This window comes from Erinaceus europaeus, chromosome 17, assembly GCF_950295315.1.
Source record: "Erinaceus europaeus chromosome 17, mEriEur2.1, whole genome shotgun sequence".
NCBI classification, from domain to species: domain Eukaryota; kingdom Metazoa; phylum Chordata; class Mammalia; order Eulipotyphla; family Erinaceidae; genus Erinaceus; species Erinaceus europaeus.
Window position 1 is genome coordinate 2,655,790 of NC_080178.1, and position 22,214 is coordinate 2,678,003.

Consider the following 22,214-nt stretch of genomic DNA (forward strand, 5'->3'; position numbering starts at 1 on the left):
TCTGTGGAGAACAGTCTGGAGAACTCTCAGAAGGCTAGAAATGGACCTACCCTATGACCCTGCAATTCCCCTCCTGGGGATAGATCCTAAGGAACCCAACACACCCATCCACAAAGATCTGTGTACACATATGTTCTTGGCAGCACAATTTGTAATAGCCAAACCCTGGAAGCAAGCCAGGTGTCCAACAACAGATGAGTGGCTGAGCAAGTTGTGGTCTATATACACAATGGAAAACTACTCAGCTGTAAAAAATGGTGACTTCACAGCTTTCAGCCGATCTTGGATAGACCTTGAAAAATTCACATTAAGTGAAATAAGTCAGAAACAGAATCGGATGAATATGGGATGATCTCACTCTCAGGCAGAAGTTGAAAAACAAGATCAGAAGAGAAAACACAAGTAGAACCTGAAATGGAATTGGCGTATTGCACCAAAGTAAAAGACTCTGGGGTGGGTGGGTGAATATAGATCCAAGAATATAGATCCAAGAAGGATGACAGAGGACCTAGTGGGAATTGCATTGTTATATGGAAAACTGAAAAATGTTATGCATGTACAAACTATTGTATTTACTGTTGTATGTAAAACATTAATTCCCCAATAAAGAAATTTAAAGTGGTCTGGGATGTGGCTCAGTAGATAAAGCACTGGACTCTTGTGCATGAGGTTCTGAGTTCAATTTCTGGCAGCACACGTACCAGAGTGATGTCTGGTTCTCTCTCTTTCTCTCTCCTCCTATCTTCTTCATGAATAAATAAATAAAAATCTTTATTAAGGGCAGGGGTAGATAGCATAATGGTTATGTAAAGAGACTCTCATGCCTGAGGCTCCAAAGTCCCAGGTTCAATCCCCTGTACCACCATAAGCCAGAGCTGAGCAGTGCTCTGGTAAAAAAAAAAAAAAAAAAAAATCTTTATTAAAAAAAAAGAAAGTAAAAAAAAAACAGCTCTGGGCCAGCAAAATGGCTCACTTGAATAGTGCACCTGCTATGCCATGCATGACCCCGCTTCAAGCCTAGCCCCCACTGCACTGAAGGGAGCTTCCATGCTGTACTCCCCGCCACCCCCCCACCTCTATCTGAAAAAGTTGGCAAGGAGAAGTGAAGCTCAGGTGACCAAAAAAAAAAAAGGAAAGATGGTCACATGGTCCAGGAGGTGGTGCAGTGGATAAAGTGTTGGACTCTCAAGCATGAGGTCCTGATTTCGATCCCTGGCAACACATGTATGAGAGTGATGTCTGGTTCTCTCTCTTGCTCTCTCTTTTCCTAGCCCTCTAATAAATAAATTAAAAAATATTTTAAAAAAATAATAAAAAAGGGCAGTTGCACCAGACTGCCTAACATGCTCTCTTGGCTTGAGCACCCCTGGAATGTGGACGGTACTGCTGACGACCCAATGCCCAGGTCACTACTAGGATTTCTTGCCAGATTCTTAACTCAGAAAGGGTTTCCATCATCTGTCAATAATGGACTTTATTTCCACGGCCAGTTTGAGCAAATTGACTGACTACCTTGTAAACAATAGGCACTTGGGGGCTGGGCAGTAGTGCAGTGGGTTAAATGCACATGGTTCAAAGTGTAAGGACTGGAGCAAAGATCCCAGTTTGATCCCCTGGAACCCCACCTGCAGGGGGGTGGCTTCACAGGCGGTGAAGCAAGCCTGTAGGTATCTATCTTTCTCTCCCTCTCTGTCTTCTCCTCCTCTCTCCATTTCTCTCTGTCCTATCCAACCACAACGACAACAATAACATCAATAACAATAATAACAACAAGGGCAACAAAAATGGGGAAAATGGCCTCCAGGAGCAGTGGATTTGTAGTGCAGGCACAGTGGCAAAAAAAAAAAAAAAAAAAAAGGCACTTAGTAAAATGTACTTAAAGAATGAATGAATGAATGAATAAATAAATAAATAAATAAAAATTGAATGAATGGCCAGGCAGTGGAGCCATGGATGAAGTACACAAGTTGCCATGCATGAGGACCTAGGTTCAAGCCCACAGGGGGGAATCTTCGCAAGCAGTGAAGCAACACTGCAGGTGTCTCTTTCTCTCTCCCTCTCTCCTCCTATTTTTCTGTCTCATAATTTAAAAAATGTATAAAGTCATGAAAGTGGCCTGTGAAGTGCGGTGGATGAAACACTGGACTCTGGACTGTGAGGTCCCCAGTCCTCAGTGACGCTTTGGTTCTCACTCCTCTTTTGCATTCCTTCATATGTTAAAATAAACCTTTAAGTGGTCCGGGAGGTGGCGCAGTGGATAAAGCATCGGACTCTCAAGCATGAGGTCCTGAGTTCAATCCCCAGCAGCACATGTACCAGAGTGATGTCTGGTTCTTTCTCTCTCCTATCTTTCTCATTAATAAATAAAATCTTTAAAAATAAATAAGTTAATAACTAAATCTTTAAAATGCAGACATGAGTCCTGACTATTGGAGGCTGTCTGCGTGCGCATTTCAGCAGGGCAGGAACTCAGGGACGGCACTCAGCACCTCTAAGCTGAGCAGGGCTTATAAAAGTTGGGTGTGAATCTGTGCAGCTCCACACAAGGAGACTCTCGGGCTTGAATCCTGCCGAGGGGGCCCTTGGCAGCAGTCTGGCCTGGGTGACACTTCTCCTCAGGCCTAGATGCTGCACGTAACTCCAAGCCACCAGGCCCCTGGCCCCCACACCCCATCTGGCTGAGCACGAGAGGTATCATCCAAGTCAGAAGAACTGCTATTTCACTAGTCCATAAGCCTTTATTTAGGGGCATGCTTGCAGGGGCAGAGTCCTCAAAGCAGCCTCCCTGGATTGGGAGGGGAGTAAGGAGCACCAAAGACAAGGCTGGGAGGAGAAGGTGAGTAAGATGGGGGGGGGGGGCGTCACATAGCTCAGGGCCACATATGAATCAAGATGGGGAGGTGACAGGGCCTAGGAGCTAAAGGTACTCGTGAGACTTGATAAAGCTTAATAAAACCAGACCCCAGGTGTTCCTAGCGGGCCTTGTTTTCTCATGCGTGGAATGCACAGCAGTGCTGGTGCAGAGTTGATCTACTGCTGACCCCGGGTCACCTGCCGCTCACCAGAGCTGGGACTACTGCTAGAAGCCGTCAGCAGGTTCTAGAACTATTCTGGGATTGTGTTAAAGGAGGTGGAGGAGGGCATCTTAGGTTGTGCTGGGGGTTGTCCAAGGCCAGTCGGGTTCTCTCTCTCCATAGATGGCAGGAAGGAGATCAGGGAGGGTGGGGAGAATGGGCTGGGGTTGGGGTCCACTTCCATTGCCTTGGCTAGCGTCCTGCCTGGGGAGTTACAGGGACCCTCAGGATGCCAAGAGGACCCAGCTGCCCTGTCCCACCCAGGATCTCTGTTCTGTGGCCTGCAAGCCCAAGAGGCCACAGCTCGGTGGAACCTGCCACCTGGATTAGAAGCCACGCTCTGGACAGTACCAGGAGTTGGGGCAGGGCAGGGCTGTGGGGAGAGAGGCAGGGAGAATGCTGGGGAGCCCAGGGCAGGCCCCTTCCTGCACCGTGCCCCGCCCCCCAAACCCCAGTGCTATTTGAAGTGGGACAGGAAGTGGGCGACAGGGTAGTGGGGCCCGTCAATGCCCAGTCCCTGACAGAGGCCCAGCAGGCGGAGACGGGCCTCGGCCGGGCTGGGCCCCATGCAGGCCACGCTGCAGTAGGGCTCCTCGTACTCGCCCGGGACCAGCTCCTCCTCCAGCAGGTTGAGGCGCAGCAGCCCGCGGTCATGCAAAGCCTGCAGGGCCTCGCGGCTGGCGGTGGATCTCAGTGCCTGCAGGTGCTGGGACACCAGGCACATGACCCCCACCAGGTGGCCGCGGGCGCGGGGGTGGGCCGGGAGGGCGGGCCGCAGGCCACACGCCACCATGGCTGCGGCCAGCAGCAGATCCACTCCATAGAGCTCCTGGATCCAGTCGCGCAGGTAGAAGCCGCCCATGCGGGGGTTGATCTCGAGGAGCCTCGGCCCCGCCCCCGTCAGCTTAAGCTCCACGTTGAAGACCCCATCCAGCAGCCCGCAGCCCAGGCAGCAGCGGAAGGCGGCCTGCACCAGCTGTGCCTCCTGCTCGGGCACCAGCCCCGTGGGCATGCAGGCGGCCGTCTCAGTGAAGCCGGGCAGCCTGGTGGGGCCATTGTCGGAGACAAAGGCGGCCAGCAGCTGCCCCCCAAACAGCACCACGTCCACATCGTGCTCGGTGCCCTCCACGAACTCCATGAGCAGCATGGAGTTGCCCCAGCCCAGCCCGATGCCCGGGTGGTCGGCCTCACCCTGCAGGTCTCGGGCAATGCGGGCAAAATGCTCGTGACACTGGGGTGCGTCCTCCACCAGGCGCACGCCCACCGCCCCTGCCCCGAACTCCAGCTTCATGACACCCGGCAGGGGCACCTGGTGGACGGCTCGCTCCACATCGGCCTCGCTTGCCAGCGGGCAGCAGGGCACGGCGTGCAGGGAGGGCGCGGGCCAGGGAGGGCCGAGGCGGCGTAGCAGGTGCAGCTGCGTGCGGCTCTTCTGCTTGGCTAGGCGCATGGCGGCCGGGGGGCTGCAGGGCAGCCCCAGCTCCTGGCAGAGCAAGGCCGTGAGCACCAGGCAGTCGTCCCAGTAGGAGAAGCAGCCGTCGAGCTGCAGACCGCGGGCCCGCACCAGCTCCGCCAGCAGCCGGGCGTTCTCCTCGTCCCTCCGATGCTCTGTCACATCAAAGTGGATGAAGGTTTCCACCAGCTGTGACGCGAAGTGGTTGGGGTCTGACTCCACCAGGTGCAGCTGCAGGAATGGTGAGGGGTGGAGTGGGGGGAGACATGACGCCAGGTTGGCCCTCTCCGTGTGCTGGGAGAGTCCCTGGGATCTCATGTCTTCAACAGCAGGTGCTCAAACGTCTGAATAACTGAAGAGGCGGGACACCCATCTCCCGGGAAGGTAGGGTGGGCTTCCTGGAGGAAGCCAGGCTTAAATTGAGAGCTAAAGGCCAGGGGGTCGGCTCCGTGTGCAGCCCGGATGATCTGCATGTATGTGACCCCCAGCACGCCACAGGGCTACCAGGAGAGAGACAGCAGGTGTTCGTGGATGGTGGGGCGGAGCTTTAGTGTCTCCCCTTTTCTCATAAAAATACGAAACACGGGGGTCGGGCGGTGGCGCAGTGGGTTAAGCGCATGTGGCGCAAAGCGCAAGGACCGGCATAAGGATCCCGGTTCGAGCCCCCGGCTCCCCACCTGCAGGGGAGTCGCTTCACAGGCGGTGAAGCAGGTCTGCAGGTGTCTGTCTTTCTCTCCCCCTCTCTGTCTTCCCCTCCTCTCTCCATTTCTCTCTGTCCTATCCAACAATGAACGACACCAACAATGGCAATAATAATAACCACAACGAAGCTACAACAAAAAGGGGAAAAATGGCCTCCAGGAGCGGTGGATTCATGGTGCAGGCACCGAGCCCAGCAATAACCCTGGAGGGGGAAAAAAAAAAAAAATGAAACACGGGAGTCGGGTGGTAGCGCAGCGGGTTAAGCGCACGTGGCGCAAAGCGCAAGGACCGACATCAGCATCCTGCTTCGATCCCCCCACCTGTAAGGAGGTCGCTTCTCAGGCGGTGAAGCAGGTCTGCAGGTGTCTGTCTTTCTCTCCCCCGTCTTCCCCTCCTCTCTCCATTTCTCTCTGTTCTATCCAACAACAACATCATCAATAACAACAATAACAATACCTGGAGCTCAGCTTCCCCAGAGACCCACCCTACTAGGGAAAGAGAGAGGCAGGCTGGGAGTATGGACCCACCAGTCAACGCCCATGTTCAGCGGGGAAGCAATGACAGAAGCCAGACCTTCTACCTTCTGCAACCCACAACGACCCTGGGTCCATGCTCCCAGAGGGATAGAGAATGGGAAAGCTATCGGGGGAGGGGGTGGGATATGGAGATTGGGCGGTGGGAATTGTGTGGAGTTGTACCCCTCCTACCCTATGGTTTTGTTAATTAATCCTTTCTTAAATAAAAAAAGAAAAGAAAAACAATAACAATAACCACAACAATGATAAAAAAGGGAAAATAGATGATAGCTAGATAGATAGATAGCTTAATGGCTATGCCAAGAGACTCTTTGGAACCTGAGGCTCCAAAGTCCCAGGTTCCCCCATACCAACATAAAAGAAAAGGAAGGAAGGAAGGAAGGAAGGAAGGAAGGAAGAAAAGAAAGAAAGAAAGAAAGAAAGGAAGAAAGGAAGGGCCAGGGAGGTGGCTCCTTTCAGTGACAGAGCACACATCCTGAAAGCATGGGGTTCTGTGTTCAACCCTCCGGTGCCACACAGGAACAGCAAGAACTGCACCGACGCCTGAGGTCCCAGATTCAATCCCCAGCACCAGCATAAACTTCCCCCATCCTCCCGGTCCATTTACAACTCCGTTCCACATTCCCAGCACGGCTCTGTGCCCTCCAGAGGGATCCTTGCACCAGAAGGAGAGAGAAATAGATTCGGGCCAAAAAGTTAAGATCTCTAGCGATGCCCGGCTGAAAACGCCCCGCCTCTAGCGAGACAGGCTCCGCCTCACGACCGAGATCTACGCTCCCGCGACAGAGCCCCGCCCCCAGCGAGGTAGGCCCCGCCCCCTACCCCTGAGCTCGAAGACTCAGTACGGTGCTTCCCACCGGGACGGGGTAACCACGCCCCCTCTAGATGGACCCGCCCCCACTCCCCTTCCGCCAATCATAAGGAGCCTGCGGGCCAGCCCCGCCCACCTTGAGCCCGTAGTCGTGCGCCGCCTCCCACACGAACTTCTTGCTCACGCCGCCCGCGCCGACCACCAGCAGCCGCTTGCCCTCCACGAGGCTGCGCGCCGAGCGCCGAAGCATGGTCTCCACGAGCGGGGCCGCCGCCCCGTCCTCGGCCGCTGGGCCCGGGCGCCGCGCCGCCCACAGCCCCTCGAGCGCGCCGCAAGCCTCCAGGCACAGCCCGCCGTTCAGCTCCAGGGCCACGGGGGTGAGCGAGCGGCCGACCGCGGTCAGCGCGAAGTCCACGCCTGGGCGGGCGGGGCCGCGGGCTCAGTGCGGGACAGAACGCCGGACCCCGCCCCCGGGCTTCGATCCCCCCCGGGCCTCGACCCCAGACCCCGTCCCCGAGCCTAAGACCGCGCCTGCGGGCCTCGAACCCTGGACCCCGCCCCTGGGCCTTGACCCTCCCGGGCCTCGACCACAGACTCTGTCCCCAGGCCTAAGACCCCGCCCCCGGGCCTCAACCCCCCCCCCCAGACCCCGTCCCCGGGCAACGAACCCCAGACTCCGCCCCCGGGCCCCACCCCCTGACTTCGACCCCCCCGGACCCCGACCCTGGGCCTCGATCCCCAGACCTCGCCCCGGGGCCTAAGACCCCTCCCATGAGCCTCGAAACCCAGACTCCGCCCCCGGCCTCGACCCCCCCCCCCCCCCCCCGGCCTCGACCCCGAACACGTGTCCCCCCCTCCCCCCGGGCCTCGACCCCGAACACGTGTCCCCCCCTCCCCTCGGGGCCTCGACCCCGAACACGTGTCCCCCCCTCTCACCCCCACCCCCGCCTCGACCCCGAACACGTGTCCCCCCCTCCCCCCCCCTCGACCCAGAACACATGTCCCCCCTCCCCCCGGGCCTCGACCCCCAACACGTGTCCCCCCCTCCCCCCGGCCTCGACCCCGAACACGTGTCCCCCCCCTCCCCCCGGGCCTCGACCCCTGCTCCTGGGCCTCGGGCCCCTAACCCCCCCCCCCCCAAGCCAAGCCGGGCGCAGCGCTCACCAAGGATGTCCGTGCGCACCTGGCGCCCGCCGCGCTGCTCAGCGCTCAGACCGGCCTCCAGGGCCAGCACGGCCGCCAGGGCAGCCTCCGCCGCTTCCTTGACGCGCCGCCGCACTGTGGCCACCTGCGCCGCCTCCTCCAGGCCGCACTGGGCCAACGCCACCTCCAGCGACCTGGGCAGGGAGCTCTGGTGCCGCAGGGGCCGGTCGCTGCGCCCCACGCTGCACACCACCTGGGCAGGGGGGCTCTCAGGGCCTGGCCAGGGACACCTCTCACCCCTGCCAGGACCAGGCCCGAGGCCTTTCTGGGTTTCCAGGAAGCACAGTCCTTACACTCCACAAGCCAGCCTCGTCCCTGCACCTCGCCTGGGTGTTTCCTGCCATCCCCGGGCAAGCTCACCCCTAGCTCCCTAGCACCCCTGCAGGCTCCAGCACAGGTCGCCAGAGTCCCCGTCTCTGTCTCCCCTCCACTTGGGTCAGAGCCACGTACCCAGTTGGGTGGGTCCCCAAGCCTCCCTGAGCCCCCCAGCTCAGGGCTCAGCCTCATCTGTATCCAGGGCTCCTTAGGAAGGAAGAAGGGCTTCATCACCCAGGGACCAGGCAGGGCTCCTTATGCAGTAGCACTGGGAGGGAGTGTCAGACCCAGGAGTTCCCCTCCCCTACGCAACCAAGAGGCCTGCTAGCACCCCTCATAGACTTTGTCTTCTCTGCCCAGAGGCTAAGCTGCCCCGCAGCCCTCATGGGCTGGGGTGGGGGCTGGGGTGTGGCCGGGCCACACTCACCTTGCTCAGCAGGGGCCTGTCACCCTGGGTGCGACACACTAAGGCGCAGAGACGCATGGCCAACTCGGGGCCAGGTGGGGGGCTGCCTGGGGGGAGACGGTGAGCCCTGAGCCCAGCACAGGGCAGCCAGGAGGTTGAGCCATGCTCCCAGGGGTGGGTGGGGGGCAGCCCGGGCCGCTCACCAGGGCAAGGCAGGCGAGCTGGCAGACACATGGCCTCCACCAGCACCGCCTCCTCCTCCTCTAGTCTCTCCAGCAGGGCCAGCACGGTGTCTGCCACCATTCCCGGATCCGCCCGAGGGTGCAGACGCAGGTGCTGTCGTCCCCGCCAGCGCCAACCACTGAGCTTCACAGCCACCTGCAGCACAGAGGGAAGGGAAAGGGGACCTGCATGGGGCCATATGCTCATGGGTAAACTGAGGGGAGTGGCACAGAGGTGGGGACCGGGGACGGGTTGCCCACAGGACTTGATAACACCTCCATGAGTCCTCTCATGGGGGGGTACAATAGCCAGTCACCTGCAGGGCATCGCCCAGGGCCTCGGAGCACAGAAAGGCCCTGACTTCCTCCCGCACCAGAGCTTCCTGGCCCTCTTTGCCGCTCAGCTCCACCAGCCGGAGCCCCGGGCTGGCCTCCCCTCCCTGCAGCAGGCCCAGCGGCTTGTAGGTGAAGGCCAGGGTGGCTGGCACGGGTACGCAGCCCTGCTGGGCCAGCAGTCGCCTCGCCAGCAGCCGGTCCTCCAGCAGCCGGGCCAGCTCAGCAGAGGAGCCGGTGGGGCAGGTCAGGTCTCGGGCCAGCTCTGCTGCCTCTCGGCCCCGGCCGGGCCCCAGCCCCAGGCCTGCCAGGAAGTAGGTGGCGCGGCGTGGAGGGACAAACTCATCCAGGAAGGTCAGGCCTCCCGGGTGGAAGCTCACGGCCTTGGAGACCAGCAAGGCCGACTCGCCCGGCCGCCCAGGAGCTGGCACCTTCGCCAGCCAAGCCGGAGACAGACAAAGGAGCATGTTTCCTGTGGGCAGAGCAGGAGGCCGCTAGCCAGGGTGGGCACAGTGCCCCTGCCCTCTGTCTCTGGCTCAGGGTGCCCTGAACCCACACCCACCCCCACTCTGGGCATGGCAGCTGGTCCTGTGGAATGCAGGCTGCTGCCAGGGTTGCTGGGTATTTTGGGATGTGGCCGGGCTGGGGCAGGCCTGCCTTTTCTGGAGGTGGGGGTGGGGAACACGGGTGGTACTCACCCGGGCTCTGGAGCCCGCCCTCCAGCAGCACCGACAGGTAGGTGCTCGGGGCACCCAGAATGCACAAGGTCACCTCCGCCCCAGGGCAGCCTGGGGGAAGAGAATGGGTCAGGTTTAGCAAAGTCTGCCCAGACCTGAATGCCCCCACCCCACCCCACCCCACCCCACCCCCACAGACTTTCCTCTCTTACTCCCTCAGCCCCAGGGTCTCTCCCATTTGGGATGGGAAGAGAGTGAAGCAGACAGAGAGGGGAGGAGGGGGAGGGGAGGCTGTGCCAGCCACACCAGGAGCTGCAGGATAGGGACTTAGGCTGTAGCTCCAGCTGTGACTGTGTGACCCAGGGCCCCACGTGGTGCAAGATGTCTGAGTCTCTGTGTTTCCCAGTCTGTACAAAGGGACCAGCTCTGTGAGTTTTCATTTGTTCTCGCCTGTGGTGGCCACATGACACACGTGAGGCTTAAAGCAGAGGATCTGCTCCCTCCACAGCAGCCTCCCCAGACTGCTTTAGAAGCTTCTAGATGGTTAGTCCCTCATCTCCCAGCAAGCACGGGCTCCTATAGCCTTCGGGCTGGCCCACACTGGTAACCCCAGGGCCAGATCTCCTAGGCTGGGGGTTGGGGGTGCCCTTGGAAATGAAGCCTGCCTGCCCACGGTCAATGGGTCAAGTCAAGGTCTGGGGGAGGGGCTGACTTTGACAGGGTGAGGGCTGTCTGGGGCTGAGGGCGCCCCACCCCCCTAGCGGAGCCCTTGGGCACCTGTGCGCGGAGCCGGGCTGCGATCCTGGGTCTCAGGCAGGCCGGCTTGCTGCAGGCAGCTCTGCAGGAGGCCATAGTAGTAGACAGTCCAGGCCCGAGCCTCGGCCCCCTCAGGGGCGCCCTTACAGTCCAGGCCCACGTCCTGGTACCAGGAGCCAGGGAAGCAGCCTGGGGGAGGCAAGCCAAGGCCCCCTCCCCATGGGCCCTCCTCTTCCTCTGGGTCCTTGGGGCCCAGATGGTAGTCCCACTCATGACCCAGCGCATCATCGGAGAGCTGAGGGGGCAGAGGGAGTGGGTCTTGGCCAGTGTGGCAAGGGGTAAGTCCAGCCCACCCGCCGGAGGGGAAGCTTATGTCATGCAGTCATGTCCCAGGAGGTGGGAGAGGATGGGAGGGGGTGGAGGTCAGCTGTCCCTGTAGGTGGCGCCTGGGAACTCTTACTTGCTGGGGGCCAGGGGGGTGCAGGTGCACTGTGGGACCACACCCCCTGAGCCCCCCCCCCCCCAGGGTCTGCCCTAGCTGGGGGACCATTTCCTTGGCTTTGTTCACTGGAGCACCTGAATCAGTGATGGGCTCAGCCTATGTCTGTTGACTGACAGACAAGTTAATGAGTCAAGCAGTCACTTCTGTTTGGCCCCAGGACCCCATCTCCCATCTGGGGGTCTGCTAAGACCCAAGAATGTAGGTGGCGGGTCCCACTGCCATTCCTGGGTGGGTGCTGAGTGAACCCAGTGCTGGACTGAGTCAGGGCTCAGAGACTCAGTGTGACACAGGGGACATGGCAGGGTCACAGGTGGCCCTATCCCCCTGGGGTGCAGAGGGGCCTGGGTATCCAGGTGAGTTGAGGGCGAGGGCACCTGCGTGCTCTGTAGGTGCTCAGTCATGGATGCTAAGGGGTGCCCAACAAGAGTGCCAGTGCCCACATCCCAGCTAGCGGGCAGAGTCGGGATGCCCAACTCCTGCGGGCTGCCCCTCAAAGTGCAGTCATGGGAATGTGGGCAGCTGGCTGTGGGCTCAGTGGCTGCACAGGGTTGCCCGGGGTGAGGCGTGGCACTGCCCTGTGGGTCCTCTGGGCTGGGGCTGGGGCTAGGGCTGGACCTAGGGGAGGAGGGAAGGGACTCACCATGGTACAGAACAAGTGGAGAGGCTGAGACTGCAGGCAGAGACAGGGAGAGACGGGTCAGTGTGCCAAGTTCCTACCCACAGCCCAGAAGGGAGACTTGGGGCTTGAAGGGGAGAGGTGCCCCCCAACCCACTCCTGCGTCCCTATCCTGTCTTTTGCCTGCCAGAAAATCTCCAGAGAGGTCCCACCCACGTGCCCAGGAAGCTGGGGGACCCCATCCTGCCGGCCTGAGTTTGGGGCTTCCCTGTGCTCAGCCCCTCCACACCCGGCCCACAGCCCCCTCCCTGGCTCTCCCCAGGGGCTCGGGCAGGAGCCGGGGTACCTGGCGGGTCAGCGGCACGCAGCGCAGCGGCTCAGCGGGTGACAGGCGGGCGGCTCTGCTGGCGAGCGTCAGAAGGCTGCTTTATAGAGACACACCGGGCATGCCCAGTGGCAGCTGGGGGTGGCGCGGGCCTGCGGTGGGGGGGGGGATAAGAACTATGGGGAGGGGGAACCGGACTGAGGAACCAGGACAGACCCGACCTGCCCAGGGCCTCCAACAGAAGCGTCAGCAATCCAATCCCAACAGGAGTGGAGGCTGGGGGTAGATGGCAGGTTTACAGGCAAGAGGCAGGGCCAGTCCTGGGGCGCAGAGAAGGATCAGCAAGAGGGTCAGGACCCCTGAGAGGAGGGGGTGGTCCCAGGCTGACGTTGTCATGATTGAAAGCAGGATAAAGGAGTGGAAGCCAGCACCAGATGGAGCAGAGAGGTGGGGCTGGGGGGGGGGGGGGCTGGAGCATTCAGAGACTGGTACTAGGGCCCGCCCCTGGGGTGGTGGCCAGGGCCAGGCTGGGGTGCAGAGGTGGGAGCGCCCAGCCCGGCTGTGCACCCCAGGGTGAGCTTTTCCCAGAATGCTTGCAGGTTAGGAGACACCCCTGTATCCCTATGGGGCCCCACTATCACCGCTCATATCCACAAACACACCCATGCCATACCCTCTACCCCTGAGTTTCCTCCCTAGCTCTGCCCTCCTGCTAGTTGTTTTTTTTTAAATATATATATATATATATATTTGGCGGTCGGGAGGTAGCGCGACGAGTTAAGCGCACGTGGCACAAAATGCAAGGACCGCAGTAAGGATCCCGGTTCAAGCCTCCGGCTCGCCACCTGCAGAGGAGTCGCTTCACAGGAGGTGAAGCAGGTCTGCAGGTGTCTGTCTTTCTCTTTCCTTTTCTGTCTTCCCCTCCTCTCTCCATTTCTCTCTGTCATATCCAACAACGAACAACATCAACAATAACAATAATAACCACAACAATGCTACAACAACAAGGGCAACAAAAGGGGGGAAAATGGCCTCCAGGAGCAGTGGATTCATGGTACAGGCACTGAGCCCCAGCAATAACCCTGGAGGAAAAAAAATAAATCTTATAAAATTTTTAAAAATGACTTATTCCCTTTTGTTGCCCTTGTTTTATTGTTGTAGTTATTGATGTCGTTTTTGTTGGATAGGACAGAGAGAAATGAAGAGAGGAGGGGAAGACAAAGAGGAGGAGAGAAAGATAGACACCTGCAGACCTGCTTCACCGCCTGTGAAGCAACTCCCCTGCAGGTGGGGAGCCGGAGGCTTGAACCGGGATCCTTACTGCGGTCCTTGCACTTTGCCTCTTGCTAATCTTTTTTTTTAAATATTTATATATTTATTTGCTTTTGTTGCCCTTGTTGTTTTATTGTTGTAGTTGTTATTGATGTGATTGTTGTTGGACAGGACAGAGAGAAATGGAGAGAGGAGGGGAAGACAGAGAGGGGGAGAGAAAGACAGACACCTGCAGACCTGCTTCACTGCCTGTGAAGCGACTCCCCTGCAGGTAGGGAGCCGGGGTCCCAAACTGGGATCCCTGTGCCAGTCCTTGTGCTTTGTGCCACCTGTGCTTAACCCGCTGGGCTATACCACCTGACTCCCTCCTGCTAGTTTTTAAGATTTATTTTGTAACCTTTTTTGGGTAGAGATAGAAGCTGGGGAGGGGGAGACAAAGACACCTGCAGACCTACTTCACCACTCATGAAGCTTTTCCCCTGCAGGTGGGGGCTGGGGGCTTGAACCTGGGTCCTTATGCACTGTAATGTGTGTGCTCAACACAACTACCCAGCCCTTAAGATTGAATTTGGAGCCTCCATGGATGTGGCACAATGGAGAAAGTGATGGACTCTCACGCATGAGGTCCTGAGTTTGATCCCCAGCAGTGCAAGTGGCAGGAGGGGGAGTGATGCTCCCTCTCCCTCATCAACGAGTAACAAACTCACAACAGCAAAACAGCCTCCAGCCCCAAAACTTGTATGCTCCTCCCTCACCACCGCCATGTCTGCCTGTCTGATCTGAACAACGCGTCAGCTTGGAGTAGTGCCCAGAAACAACTGTAAGATAAAACATTCATTTTATTTCACACAAGATACAATTTTACGTGGGGGAGGGGTGGGGCTGGGAGGTCCACAAGAGCCCAGGTTTGAGCCCCTGCTGGCACACGGGGGCAGGATGAGAAGGGGAAGCTTCACAAGTGGTAGTGCAGTGCTGTTCTGGCTCTCCCTGTCTGTCACCTTTCTCTCTCTCTCTTTTAAAATATTTATTTACTCCCTTTTGTTGCCCTTGTGGTTTTATAGTTGTAGTTATTATTGATGTTGTCCTTGTTGGATAGGACAGAGAAATGGAAAGAGGAGGGGAAGATAGAGAGGGGGAGAGAAAGACAGACACCTGCAGAACTGCTTCACCGCCTGTGAAGCGACTCCCCTGTAGGTGGGGAGCCGGGGGCTCGAACCGGGATCCTTATGCCGGTCCTTGTGCTTTGCGCCACGTGCGCTTAACCTGCTGTGCTACCGCCCGACTCCCCTTCTCTTTCTCTTTTTAACATTTTTATTTATTTACTATTGGATAGAGATAGAAATTGAGAGGGGAGGGAGAGATAGGGAGAGAGATAGCTGCAGCCCTGCTTCACCACTCGTGAAGCTTCCCCCTGCAGGTGGGGACTGGAGGTCCTGTGCACTATAATATGTGCGTTTAACCAGGTGTGCCACTGCCTGTCACTCATCTTCTGTGTACCTTTCCTGTACCTTATCTTGTCGTAAGATTAACAAGTACAGTTTCATACTGTGCCCTTCATCAAAGTTCTGCCTCACTCTGGGGGGCGTGTCTTCTAGGTGCAATAGAATCACACAGGTGTGGAAACCTTGCTGGCAAAAATAAAATAGTAACAGTAATAGTAATGCATGGGAGAGGACCGTGGAGAGGATAGTGGTTATGCAAATGGTTTCCTGCCTGAGGCTCTGAGGTCCCTGGGTCACTCCCCACACCACCATAGCCAGAGTGGCAGGTACCCCAGTACCAGAGGGACCTTCCCAGACAGCAAGCCACCGTGGGTGCCCAGTGGCAGGAGATGGGGGAAATGGGGGGCCAGCCATGTACAGCGAGGCCCTGGCCACCTTCTGGCTCCTTCCGAGCCTCAGTTTCCCCCAGCGTGGGGTGTGAACTCTGTGATTCCCTCCTCCAGGCTTGGCTGGCATGGGGAGCAGCACCATACACGACCGTGGGGCCAGCCTCTAGAACATTCTCAGGCCGGGGCCAGCCATGTGTCCTTGGCACTCCCTGGGATGGGCTACCTAAGTACCCCACCACTTCTGAGGGCCGCCAGAGCTTTCCCGGTACACCCGACTGCCTGTCCCCCACCCCACCCCACCCGCAACCCCAGCCCTGGGGTTGGGCCCCAGGGAGGCAACGAGGGAACCAGCAGTTGTCCTGGTGATGGCTGCTGGGCTGGGCACCCAGGCACCCATGGGGGCAATTAGCGGGTGTGGGAGGGGTTCCCATGGAGGCGGCCCGCCGGGGGTGCAGGGCAGTGGGGGTGGGTAGGGCAGGAGGGACCTTTCTCCTTTGTCTGGGCACACTGGGCCTTTGTCCTTCTCTGGGGACAGCAAGACCATGGGTGGGGGTGGACTTGGGCTAGACTGCTGTCCCCCACCTCCTGAGGGAGGATGCTGAATTATCCTGGGGGCCTGAGCAGGGGCTCCAGCATCACTTCTGGGCCCAGGATCCACTTGGGGGCCCTCCACCCACAGGTGCAGGCACTTACCTGTCACCCCCCCCAGAGGTTGGCAAGGTGGCCTCCCATTGGCTTCTTTTCTGTAAACACCTTCCCAGCAGCCAATGGGTGGTCTGGGCGTGTCTAGGGAGCTGGGGTGGCCCCTGGCTGATGGTCAGGGGGAGGGGACACTGATGCATCCCGCCCAGCTGTCTGCTGAGTCAGATTTTATTCTAGGCAGCCCCTCAGGAGCCCTTTGGGGTCCCAGTCCAGCCATCTGTGGGCTCCTCTCTCAGGGGGTCTGTGGTTGCCATGGCATCAGGACGGCTCCTGGGATGCGTGCCCGAGCCCCCCCACTCTGTGACCTTCCTTGTCAGAAGCTGAGTCACCAAGCACCGTGGCCGCCCTGGGCGAGGCCCCGGCAGTGGGCAGCATCAAGGGAACCTTCAGAAACGGGTGTCCAGGAAGGAAGTGGAGCCCCGATGGGACCTGGGAGGGCCCTGGATGGGGGCTCCCCGGGCCCGTGTCAGGAGCCCATGGAAAGTCTTGCCTCGGGTCTGTGGCTTGCGCTGTGGCTTGGGAGGCGCGGGCTCCTCTGGGGGCTGCACAATGATGCTGGGCACCTGGGGCTTGGTGCTTCTGGTGCTTGCCTGGGCACCTGCCAACTGCTGGGCCTCAAAGATGGCCTGGGCCCCGGGCAGGCGGGCCTGTGGCCGAGGGGGCGGCCCGGATGGTGAGGCAGGCAGCTGGGCCAGCTGGGTCCTGATCTCCCGCTGCAGGTCCTGCTCCGAGAGCGCCACACTGTGTACCTGTGGGCAGAGGGAGGGTGGGGCAGGAAGCCGGGAGGTCCCCTCAGGGCGGCACGGGCTCAGGAAATGGCTGAGGGTTGAGGCAGTGAGGGACCTGGAGCCTGGGTTCACACGTTTTCCTAGTCCCTCCAGGCCAGGCGCTGAGCCCAAGCCTGGCCCCCCATGGGCGGGCAGGGACACCCACCTGGGACATGAAGCCCTCCTCCTGCAGCTGCGTGGGCGGGACGGCTCGCAGGGCGCCCAGCGTCTCCAGGAGCCCCGGGCAGGCCTGGCGCTGCTCCGAAGTGCCCAGGGCCAGGCGCACCAGCGTCAGCCCCACCCGGAACAGCACCTTCACGCCTGCAGGTGGAGAGGGGGCGCTCAGGCGGTCGGGCACCTGCTGGGCCTTCCCCTGTTCTGCCCCCCAACCTGCCTGCTCCCCACCCTCCACACTTCTCCACTCTGGGGGCATGCCTTTAGTCTGTCTCAGTGGCTGCCAGGAACAGGGGGTCCCCGGGTCGGACCTCGGCTCTGAGTCCCTGCTAGGAAGGGCTGAGAGTGGCTAGGCCTTTGCACCCCCTTCAGTGTCAGGACAGGGGCTGTGGGGACCTGCCTGTCCATCATCCCAAGGTCTGAGGCTTGGGAAGAGAGTGACCCAGACACGCCCTGGGTAACACTTGTCCTCTGGAGGGAGCACCTGCCCAGTGTTCCATTAGATACTGGTGTGTGAGGGGCGGTAGCGCAGCGGGTTAAGTGCGCATAGTATGAAGTGCAAGGACCGGCGTAAGGATCCCAGTTCAAGCCCCCGGCTCCCCACCTGCAGGGGGGGGTCGCTTCACAGGCGGCGAAGCAGGCTTGCAGGTGTCTGTCTTTCAACGACAAGGACATGTTACTGGTGGGTGTGTCCAGGCATCATCCCAAAGGACCCGGAGTCCAGCGCGGTTCTGGCTCGACTCCCCCATTCATGGGCTGCTCCCTGATACCTCCTCTCTCTGCCCACCATGCGGGTGTCTGTTGCCTGAACTCTGTGGTCAGTGTCCTTCCAGCCTCTACACTGGTCCCCACTCGCCCCTCCCCTAGAATCCAGAACTTTAAAAACAGCCCAGGAGGTGGCACAGTGGGGAGAATGTTTTCTTTCTTTCTTTCTTTCTTTCTTTCTTTCTTTCTTTCTTTCTTTTTCTTTCTCTGTTTCTTTCTTTATTCCCTTTTGTTGTCCTTGTTGTTTTATTGTTGTAGTTATTATTGATGTTGTTGTTGTTGGATAGGACAGAGAGAAATGGAGAGAGGAGGGCAGACAGGGGGAGAGAAAGACAGACACCTGCAGACCTGCTTCACCGCCTGTGAAGCGACTGTCCTGCAGGTGGGGAGCCCAGGGCTCAAACCGGCATCCTATGCCAGTCCTTGCGCTTTGCGCCACCTGCACTTAACCCGCTGCGCTACCGCCCGACTCCCAGAATGTGTGCTTTCTTTTTCTTTCTAAGATTCTTTTATTTTTTTTAAATATTTATTTATTCCCTTTTGTTGCCCTTGTTGTTTTATTGTTGTAGTTATTATTATTTTTAATCTTTATTTATTGAATAGAGACAATTAGAAATCAAGAGGAAAGGGGGTGATAGAGAGGGAGAGAGACAGAGACACCTGCAGCACTGCTTCACCACTCACAAAGCTTTCCCCCTGCAGGTGGGGTCCGGGGGCTTGAACCCGGGTCCTTGTGCATTGTAATATGTACGCTCAACCTGCTGCGCCACCACCTGGCCTGAATGTGTGCTTTCTGAGTCTGAGGCCTCAGGTTTGATCTCTGCCGCTGCATATATCTGGTCTCTCTCGTTCTCTCTCTCTCTCTTTTTCTTTCCCTCCTTCATGAAGTACTTTTTTTTTTTTCCCCTTCCAGGGTTATGCTGGGGCTGGGTGCCTGCACCATGAATCCACTGCTCCTGGAGGCCATTTTTCCCATTTTGTTGCCCTTGTTGTTATTATTGTTATTGCTGTCATTGTTGTTGGCTAGGACAGAGAGAAATGGAGAGAGGAGGGGAAGACAGAGGGAGAGAGAAAGACAGACACCTGCAGACCTGCTTCACCGCCTGTGAAGCAACTCCCCTGCATGTGGGGAGTCGGGGGCTCGAACCGGGATCCTTATGCTGGTCCTCGCGCTTTACGCCACGTGCGCTTAACCACTGCGCTACTGCCCGACCCCCATAACTACTTCTTAACAGAGCTTTCTCCTCCTGCCACTCCCAAACGCTCCCCACATCCCTTGTTTTATTTTCTCCCTGGCGCTGGTGACAAACTATAAATACCATGTTAATTTGGTTACTGTGGCCCCGCCCCCAGGGCACCTTGGCTTCTCACCAGCTGCCACGCCCCGTGTGCCGGGCACCCAGGGGTCCCGTCTTCCCAGCTCCTACTCCAAGTGGGGCAAGTCTCCCGGGTCCTAGTGCCCACCCCATGCCGCATGGGACACAGGTCTCATTGCAGAGACGTGTGTGTGTGTGTGTGTGTGTGTGTGTGTGTGTGTGTGTGTGTGTGTATGTCCGGGGACAGGTCCCCAGGCCCCAGCCCACTGCGTCCCCCCACACCTGCCGACCGACGGACGCTCACCCTCACTGAGAAAGGCGTCCCAGACTCGCAGCACGATGGGGAAGGGCAGGGAGCGGGCGAAGACGCACAGGAACCACTCGGGCAGGTAGAGCAGTGGCCCCACTCCCACCTGCTGCAGGTGCTTGTGTACCCGCGGCAGCAGCCGCCGTAGCAGGGCCGTGAACACCTCGGCATCCAGCCTCACGGCCTCCTGCAGCCACAGTGTCAGCACCCCTGCTGCCCGGGGGCCCTCCCGCCCCACCCCCACCCCCACCCCCATCCCCGCCACCCCCAGCCTCCCTGCCTCTCACCATGTGAGGCCCATAGTAGCCCGGCAGGTAGACCTCACAGATCTGCACCAGGCACCAGAAGGCTTCCTGGGGGACGGGGTGGGGGTGAGTGCCGGCTGACTGTGGAGCCAGAGGCTTGGGTCAGTGTAGGGGCTGTGTGTCTGTAGGTTATGTGAAATCTGAAGCTTATGGGGTTGAGGCTCGGGGGTTAGGAGGGCCCTGAAGCTCCTGTCCTGGATTCCCGGGCTCAGGGTCACTAGCAGAGTTCAGAATCAGGAAGGAAGGGCCCCAGGTTCCCAGGGCCTGGAGGAGGTCACTGGGGCTGGCGTTCTCAAGGTCGTGGGATTGGGGGTCCTCAGAACCTGAAGCCGGGATTCCTGGGGCTGGGGTCATGAGCTGCCAAGGCTGGGAGGCCGGGCACTCACCTCTGGAAGCAGATGCATGAGCAGCACGGCGGCCACGGGACCCTGGGCCTGGCAGTAGCCTTGCTCTGGCCGGTATAGTGTGTAGGCCTTGAGCACCTCCAGGAGCCCCTGCTGCCTGTGCCAGGAGACCCCATCAGAGACCAGGTCTCCTGTCTTCCCTGCCCCACCCTGCCACGCTCTGCCCCAGATGTAGGGTACGTAGGGGGCCCCAAGATGTGAGACTATGAAGCTGAGCTGGGGCCCTGGCCTCGTACCCGTGACCTTGGGGTGACACAAACATCTCGTGTAGCGGGAACTGGCGGTGCAGGTCTCTGCCGATGGTCTCCATCCACTGGGGGTCGCCAGGGGCCTTGGCCAGCTCCTGAGGGTGGGCAGGCAGTGGGTGCAGGGGCTCAGAGTGGCCTGGGCTCTGGGGAGGGCCTGTCTGGGGACCCCCTTACCTCATAGGTTTTGGGGTTGTTCATCTGACACACGCGGGCTCCGCACAGCAGGGGCCAGCAGCGGGCCCTCAGGGCTGAGGGGATACCCTTCCGGCACTGCATCTTCACCTGTGGGTGAGGCCAGGGGGCCCCATTAGGCTGGCATGGGGAGTGGCCCCCTACTCTGGGGGAAGACCCTGAGCACAGCTCATCACCACTGGGGCTTCCTCTGGTGGCAAAGGCAGTGCGGTGCTTGGGTGGGTCTGACTGGAAGGAGGGTGTGTACTGGGGACACTCAGGGACCCCCCCACCTTCTTATTTTTTTTTTTCAGTGAGAGACACACACCACAGCACTGAAGTTTCCTTCAACGTCAAAGGGGCTGGGCTTGTAACATGTGCGCTCTATCCAGTGTGCCACCACCGGGCTTGAGACTGGGCTCGAACCTGAGCTGTGCACAGGGCAGAGCAGCGCACTAGCCAGTGAGCTCTTTGCCGGCCCGGCCCCTCACCTTCTTGTAACGCCGAGAGATGGTTTTGTCCCAGTGTGACGTCATCTCCACCCACTTCATCTCCCGCTGGCAGATGAGGTCTGCAGGGGGCTGGCCTGGCCTGGGAACAGGGGACACAGGGAACTGGGCAGAGACCCTCAGAGCTCACCCCTGATGCCCTGGTGGTGGGGGGGAGGGGGGAGGCTGGGGGAAGGGTGACCTGTCACCCAGGAGTTGCCACTGGTTGTCATGGGGACAGGAGAGGATGTGGCTCTGATGTGGGAGGAAGCAGGAGCAACTGAAAGAGGTGTGTAGGTGTGTTTGGGGGAAGGGTTGCTTGTCCGTCCCCCACCCCAGGACGGGCACACAAAGACGTGTGGGAGAAGCCACCGGCCAGAGGCTGGACTCACGTCCTATCTAAAGTGCAGTGTGACCCTTGCTGGCTCGTGACCCCCTCGGACCCTGGTCAGGGGTGGGCTCGGCCAAGGTGTCGGGTCTGTGACTTGGGCCCCGAGAGTGAAAGGGGAAGGTACAAATCGGAGAGGGGAGAGGTGTTGGGCATCCCTACCCCACCCTGAAGCCTGGGCGAGGGGGTGATGCTGGCTGAGTCCCACCAACCCCTGGGGGTCGGCCTCACTACGGAGCTCAGACTCAGCCCCCACCGGCGGCTCGCCCACCGCCCCTCCCGGCTTACCCTGGCTCTGCCGAGCTGCCCCCAATGAAGCCGTAGCGGTCAGCCTGGCGGTAGGGCCCGGGCCCGCTCAGCTCAGAGTCGGAGCCCAGGGAGCTGGAGTCGTCCTGCAGCTCACATGGCTGCAGCAGGTCCTCCGCCACCGCCTGGGCCATGGTGCCTGACCCCCCGAAGCCACCGGCTGTGGGACGTGGGGAGAGAAGAAGGGGCAGGCGGGCGGGGAGCAGAGGTGAGAGGAGCGCCTGGCCAGACCGCAGGCCCTGGGCCTGGCTGCGGGTCACAGCAGGAGCCTGCTAGCCCCCCTCTGCCCCCCGGGGGTGTCACCTGCGAGGCCCTGAAGTGGCAGACAGCACAGGCCTGACCCCAGCAGGCAGCCCCACTCACCTAGCCGCTGCTCCTCACCTCCTCCTCCTCCTCCTCTCACTTCCTCCTCAGCCACAGCTTCAGCACCCCAACTGGGGGGCCACCCTTCCTCTGCAGAGGCTCTTCCGCCCGCCCGCCTGCCCCAGTGTCCCTGGCCGGGCCCCTCCCACCCTCCTTGGGGCTGGGTGGCTGCGGCCTTGGGTTCCTGTGCTGGGTGTGATGGCTCCCACCTGCCAGAGGGACAGAGGCCCCTCGCCTGCGCGCTGAGGTTAGCCTCAGTCAGGGTTCCACTAAGAGCCATGGCTCGGCACCCCAGAACTAGTGATCTGATGACTGAGGTCATTGGGGGTTCGTGTGTGTTCACGGAACTGTGCCTAACGATGCACTGCAAGACCACTGCGTGGAAGCGTCGCAAAACAGAGCAGCGCACCACCGCGCGCCCAGGTTCGTGCCCTGCTCTCCACGTCGGGCAGCGTGGGGGCCGAGTGTGGAGGTCTG

General features: G+C 59.6%; 3 protein-coding genes and 1 long non-coding RNA gene across 8 annotated transcripts in view; 2 read left to right on the forward strand and 2 right to left on the reverse strand.

Annotated features, from left to right (window-relative positions):
* The window catches only part of TMEM134 (transmembrane protein 134), a 50,950-nt gene extending 41,367 nt beyond the window's left edge, over positions 1–9,583 (forward strand). For all 3 annotated transcript variants that reach the window (XM_060175968.1, XM_060175967.1, XM_007518664.3), the window contains one exon: positions 9,571–9,583. The gene's annotated coding sequence lies outside the window, so the exon portion shown is untranslated. The remainder of the gene's footprint in view (positions 1–9,570) is intronic.
* On the reverse strand, positions 2,719–12,280 carry CARNS1 (carnosine synthase 1). 3 transcript variants are annotated; one of them, XM_060175952.1, is made up of 10 exons: positions 11,952–12,280; positions 11,630–11,659; positions 10,509–10,569; positions 9,753–9,842; positions 9,039–9,526; positions 8,704–8,878; positions 8,522–8,607; positions 7,741–7,972; positions 6,713–6,993; positions 2,719–4,821 (listed from the first exon to the last, which is right to left on the reverse strand). In XM_060175952.1, the coding sequence occupies exons 2-10, from the start codon at positions 11,630–11,632 to the stop codon at positions 3,532–3,534; spliced, it is 2,706 nt and encodes a 901-aa protein (XP_060031935.1). In that variant the 5' UTR covers positions 11,633–11,659; positions 11,952–12,280; the 3' UTR covers positions 2,719–3,531. The 3 variants fall into 3 exon arrangements, with proteins under 3 accessions (XP_060031935.1, XP_060031934.1, XP_007518722.2); XM_060175951.1 differs by having other exon boundaries at positions 10,509–10,782; XM_007518660.3 differs by having other exon boundaries at positions 2,719–4,758; positions 10,509–10,782; positions 11,952–12,263.
* LOC132533819 (uncharacterized) lies at positions 9,582–13,959 on the forward strand. Its single transcript, XR_009545554.1, has 2 exons — positions 9,582–9,789; positions 13,688–13,959. It is a non-coding gene; the product is annotated as an uncharacterized LOC132533819 (long non-coding RNA).
* Positions 13,960–14,897: 938 nt separating this feature from the next.
* On the reverse strand, positions 14,898–21,516 carry TBC1D10C (TBC1 domain family member 10C). Its single transcript, XM_007518661.2, has 9 exons — positions 21,357–21,516; positions 20,684–20,783; positions 20,196–20,303; positions 20,010–20,116; positions 19,756–19,870; positions 19,352–19,417; positions 19,062–19,251; positions 16,669–16,823; positions 14,898–16,484 (listed from the first exon to the last, which is right to left on the reverse strand). The coding sequence occupies exons 1-9, from the start codon at positions 21,506–21,508 to the stop codon at positions 16,122–16,124; spliced, it is 1,356 nt and encodes a 451-aa protein (XP_007518723.2). The 5' UTR covers positions 21,509–21,516; the 3' UTR covers positions 14,898–16,121.
* Between the last annotated feature and the right edge of the window lie 698 nt (positions 21,517–22,214).

Excerpts from the sequence above, each read along its gene's own strand:
- TBC1D10C (XM_007518661.2), bottom strand. The coding sequence starts at position 21,508 with ATGGCCCAGGCGGTGGCGGAGGACCTGCTGCAGCCATGTGAGCTGCAG. Across the intron at positions 20,304-20,683 it reads TCTCTCGGCGTTACAAGAAG|GTGAAGATGCAGTGCCGGAA; the intron begins GTGAGGGGCCGG and ends CCTCACCCACAG. Across the intron at positions 20,117-20,195 it reads ACAACCCCAAAACCTATGAG|GAGCTGGCCAAGGCCCCTGG; the intron begins GTAAGGGGGTCC and ends GCCCACCCTCAG.
- CARNS1 (XM_060175951.1), bottom strand. Across the intron at positions 8,879-9,038 it reads CCCTGGGCGATGCCCTGCAG|GTGGCTGTGAAGCTCAGTGG; the intron begins GTGACTGGCTAT and ends TCTGTGCTGCAG. Across the intron at positions 4,822-6,712 it reads CGCACGACTACGGGCTCAAG|CACACGGAGAGGGCCAACCT; the intron begins GTGGGCGGGGCT and ends GGACTCTCCCAG.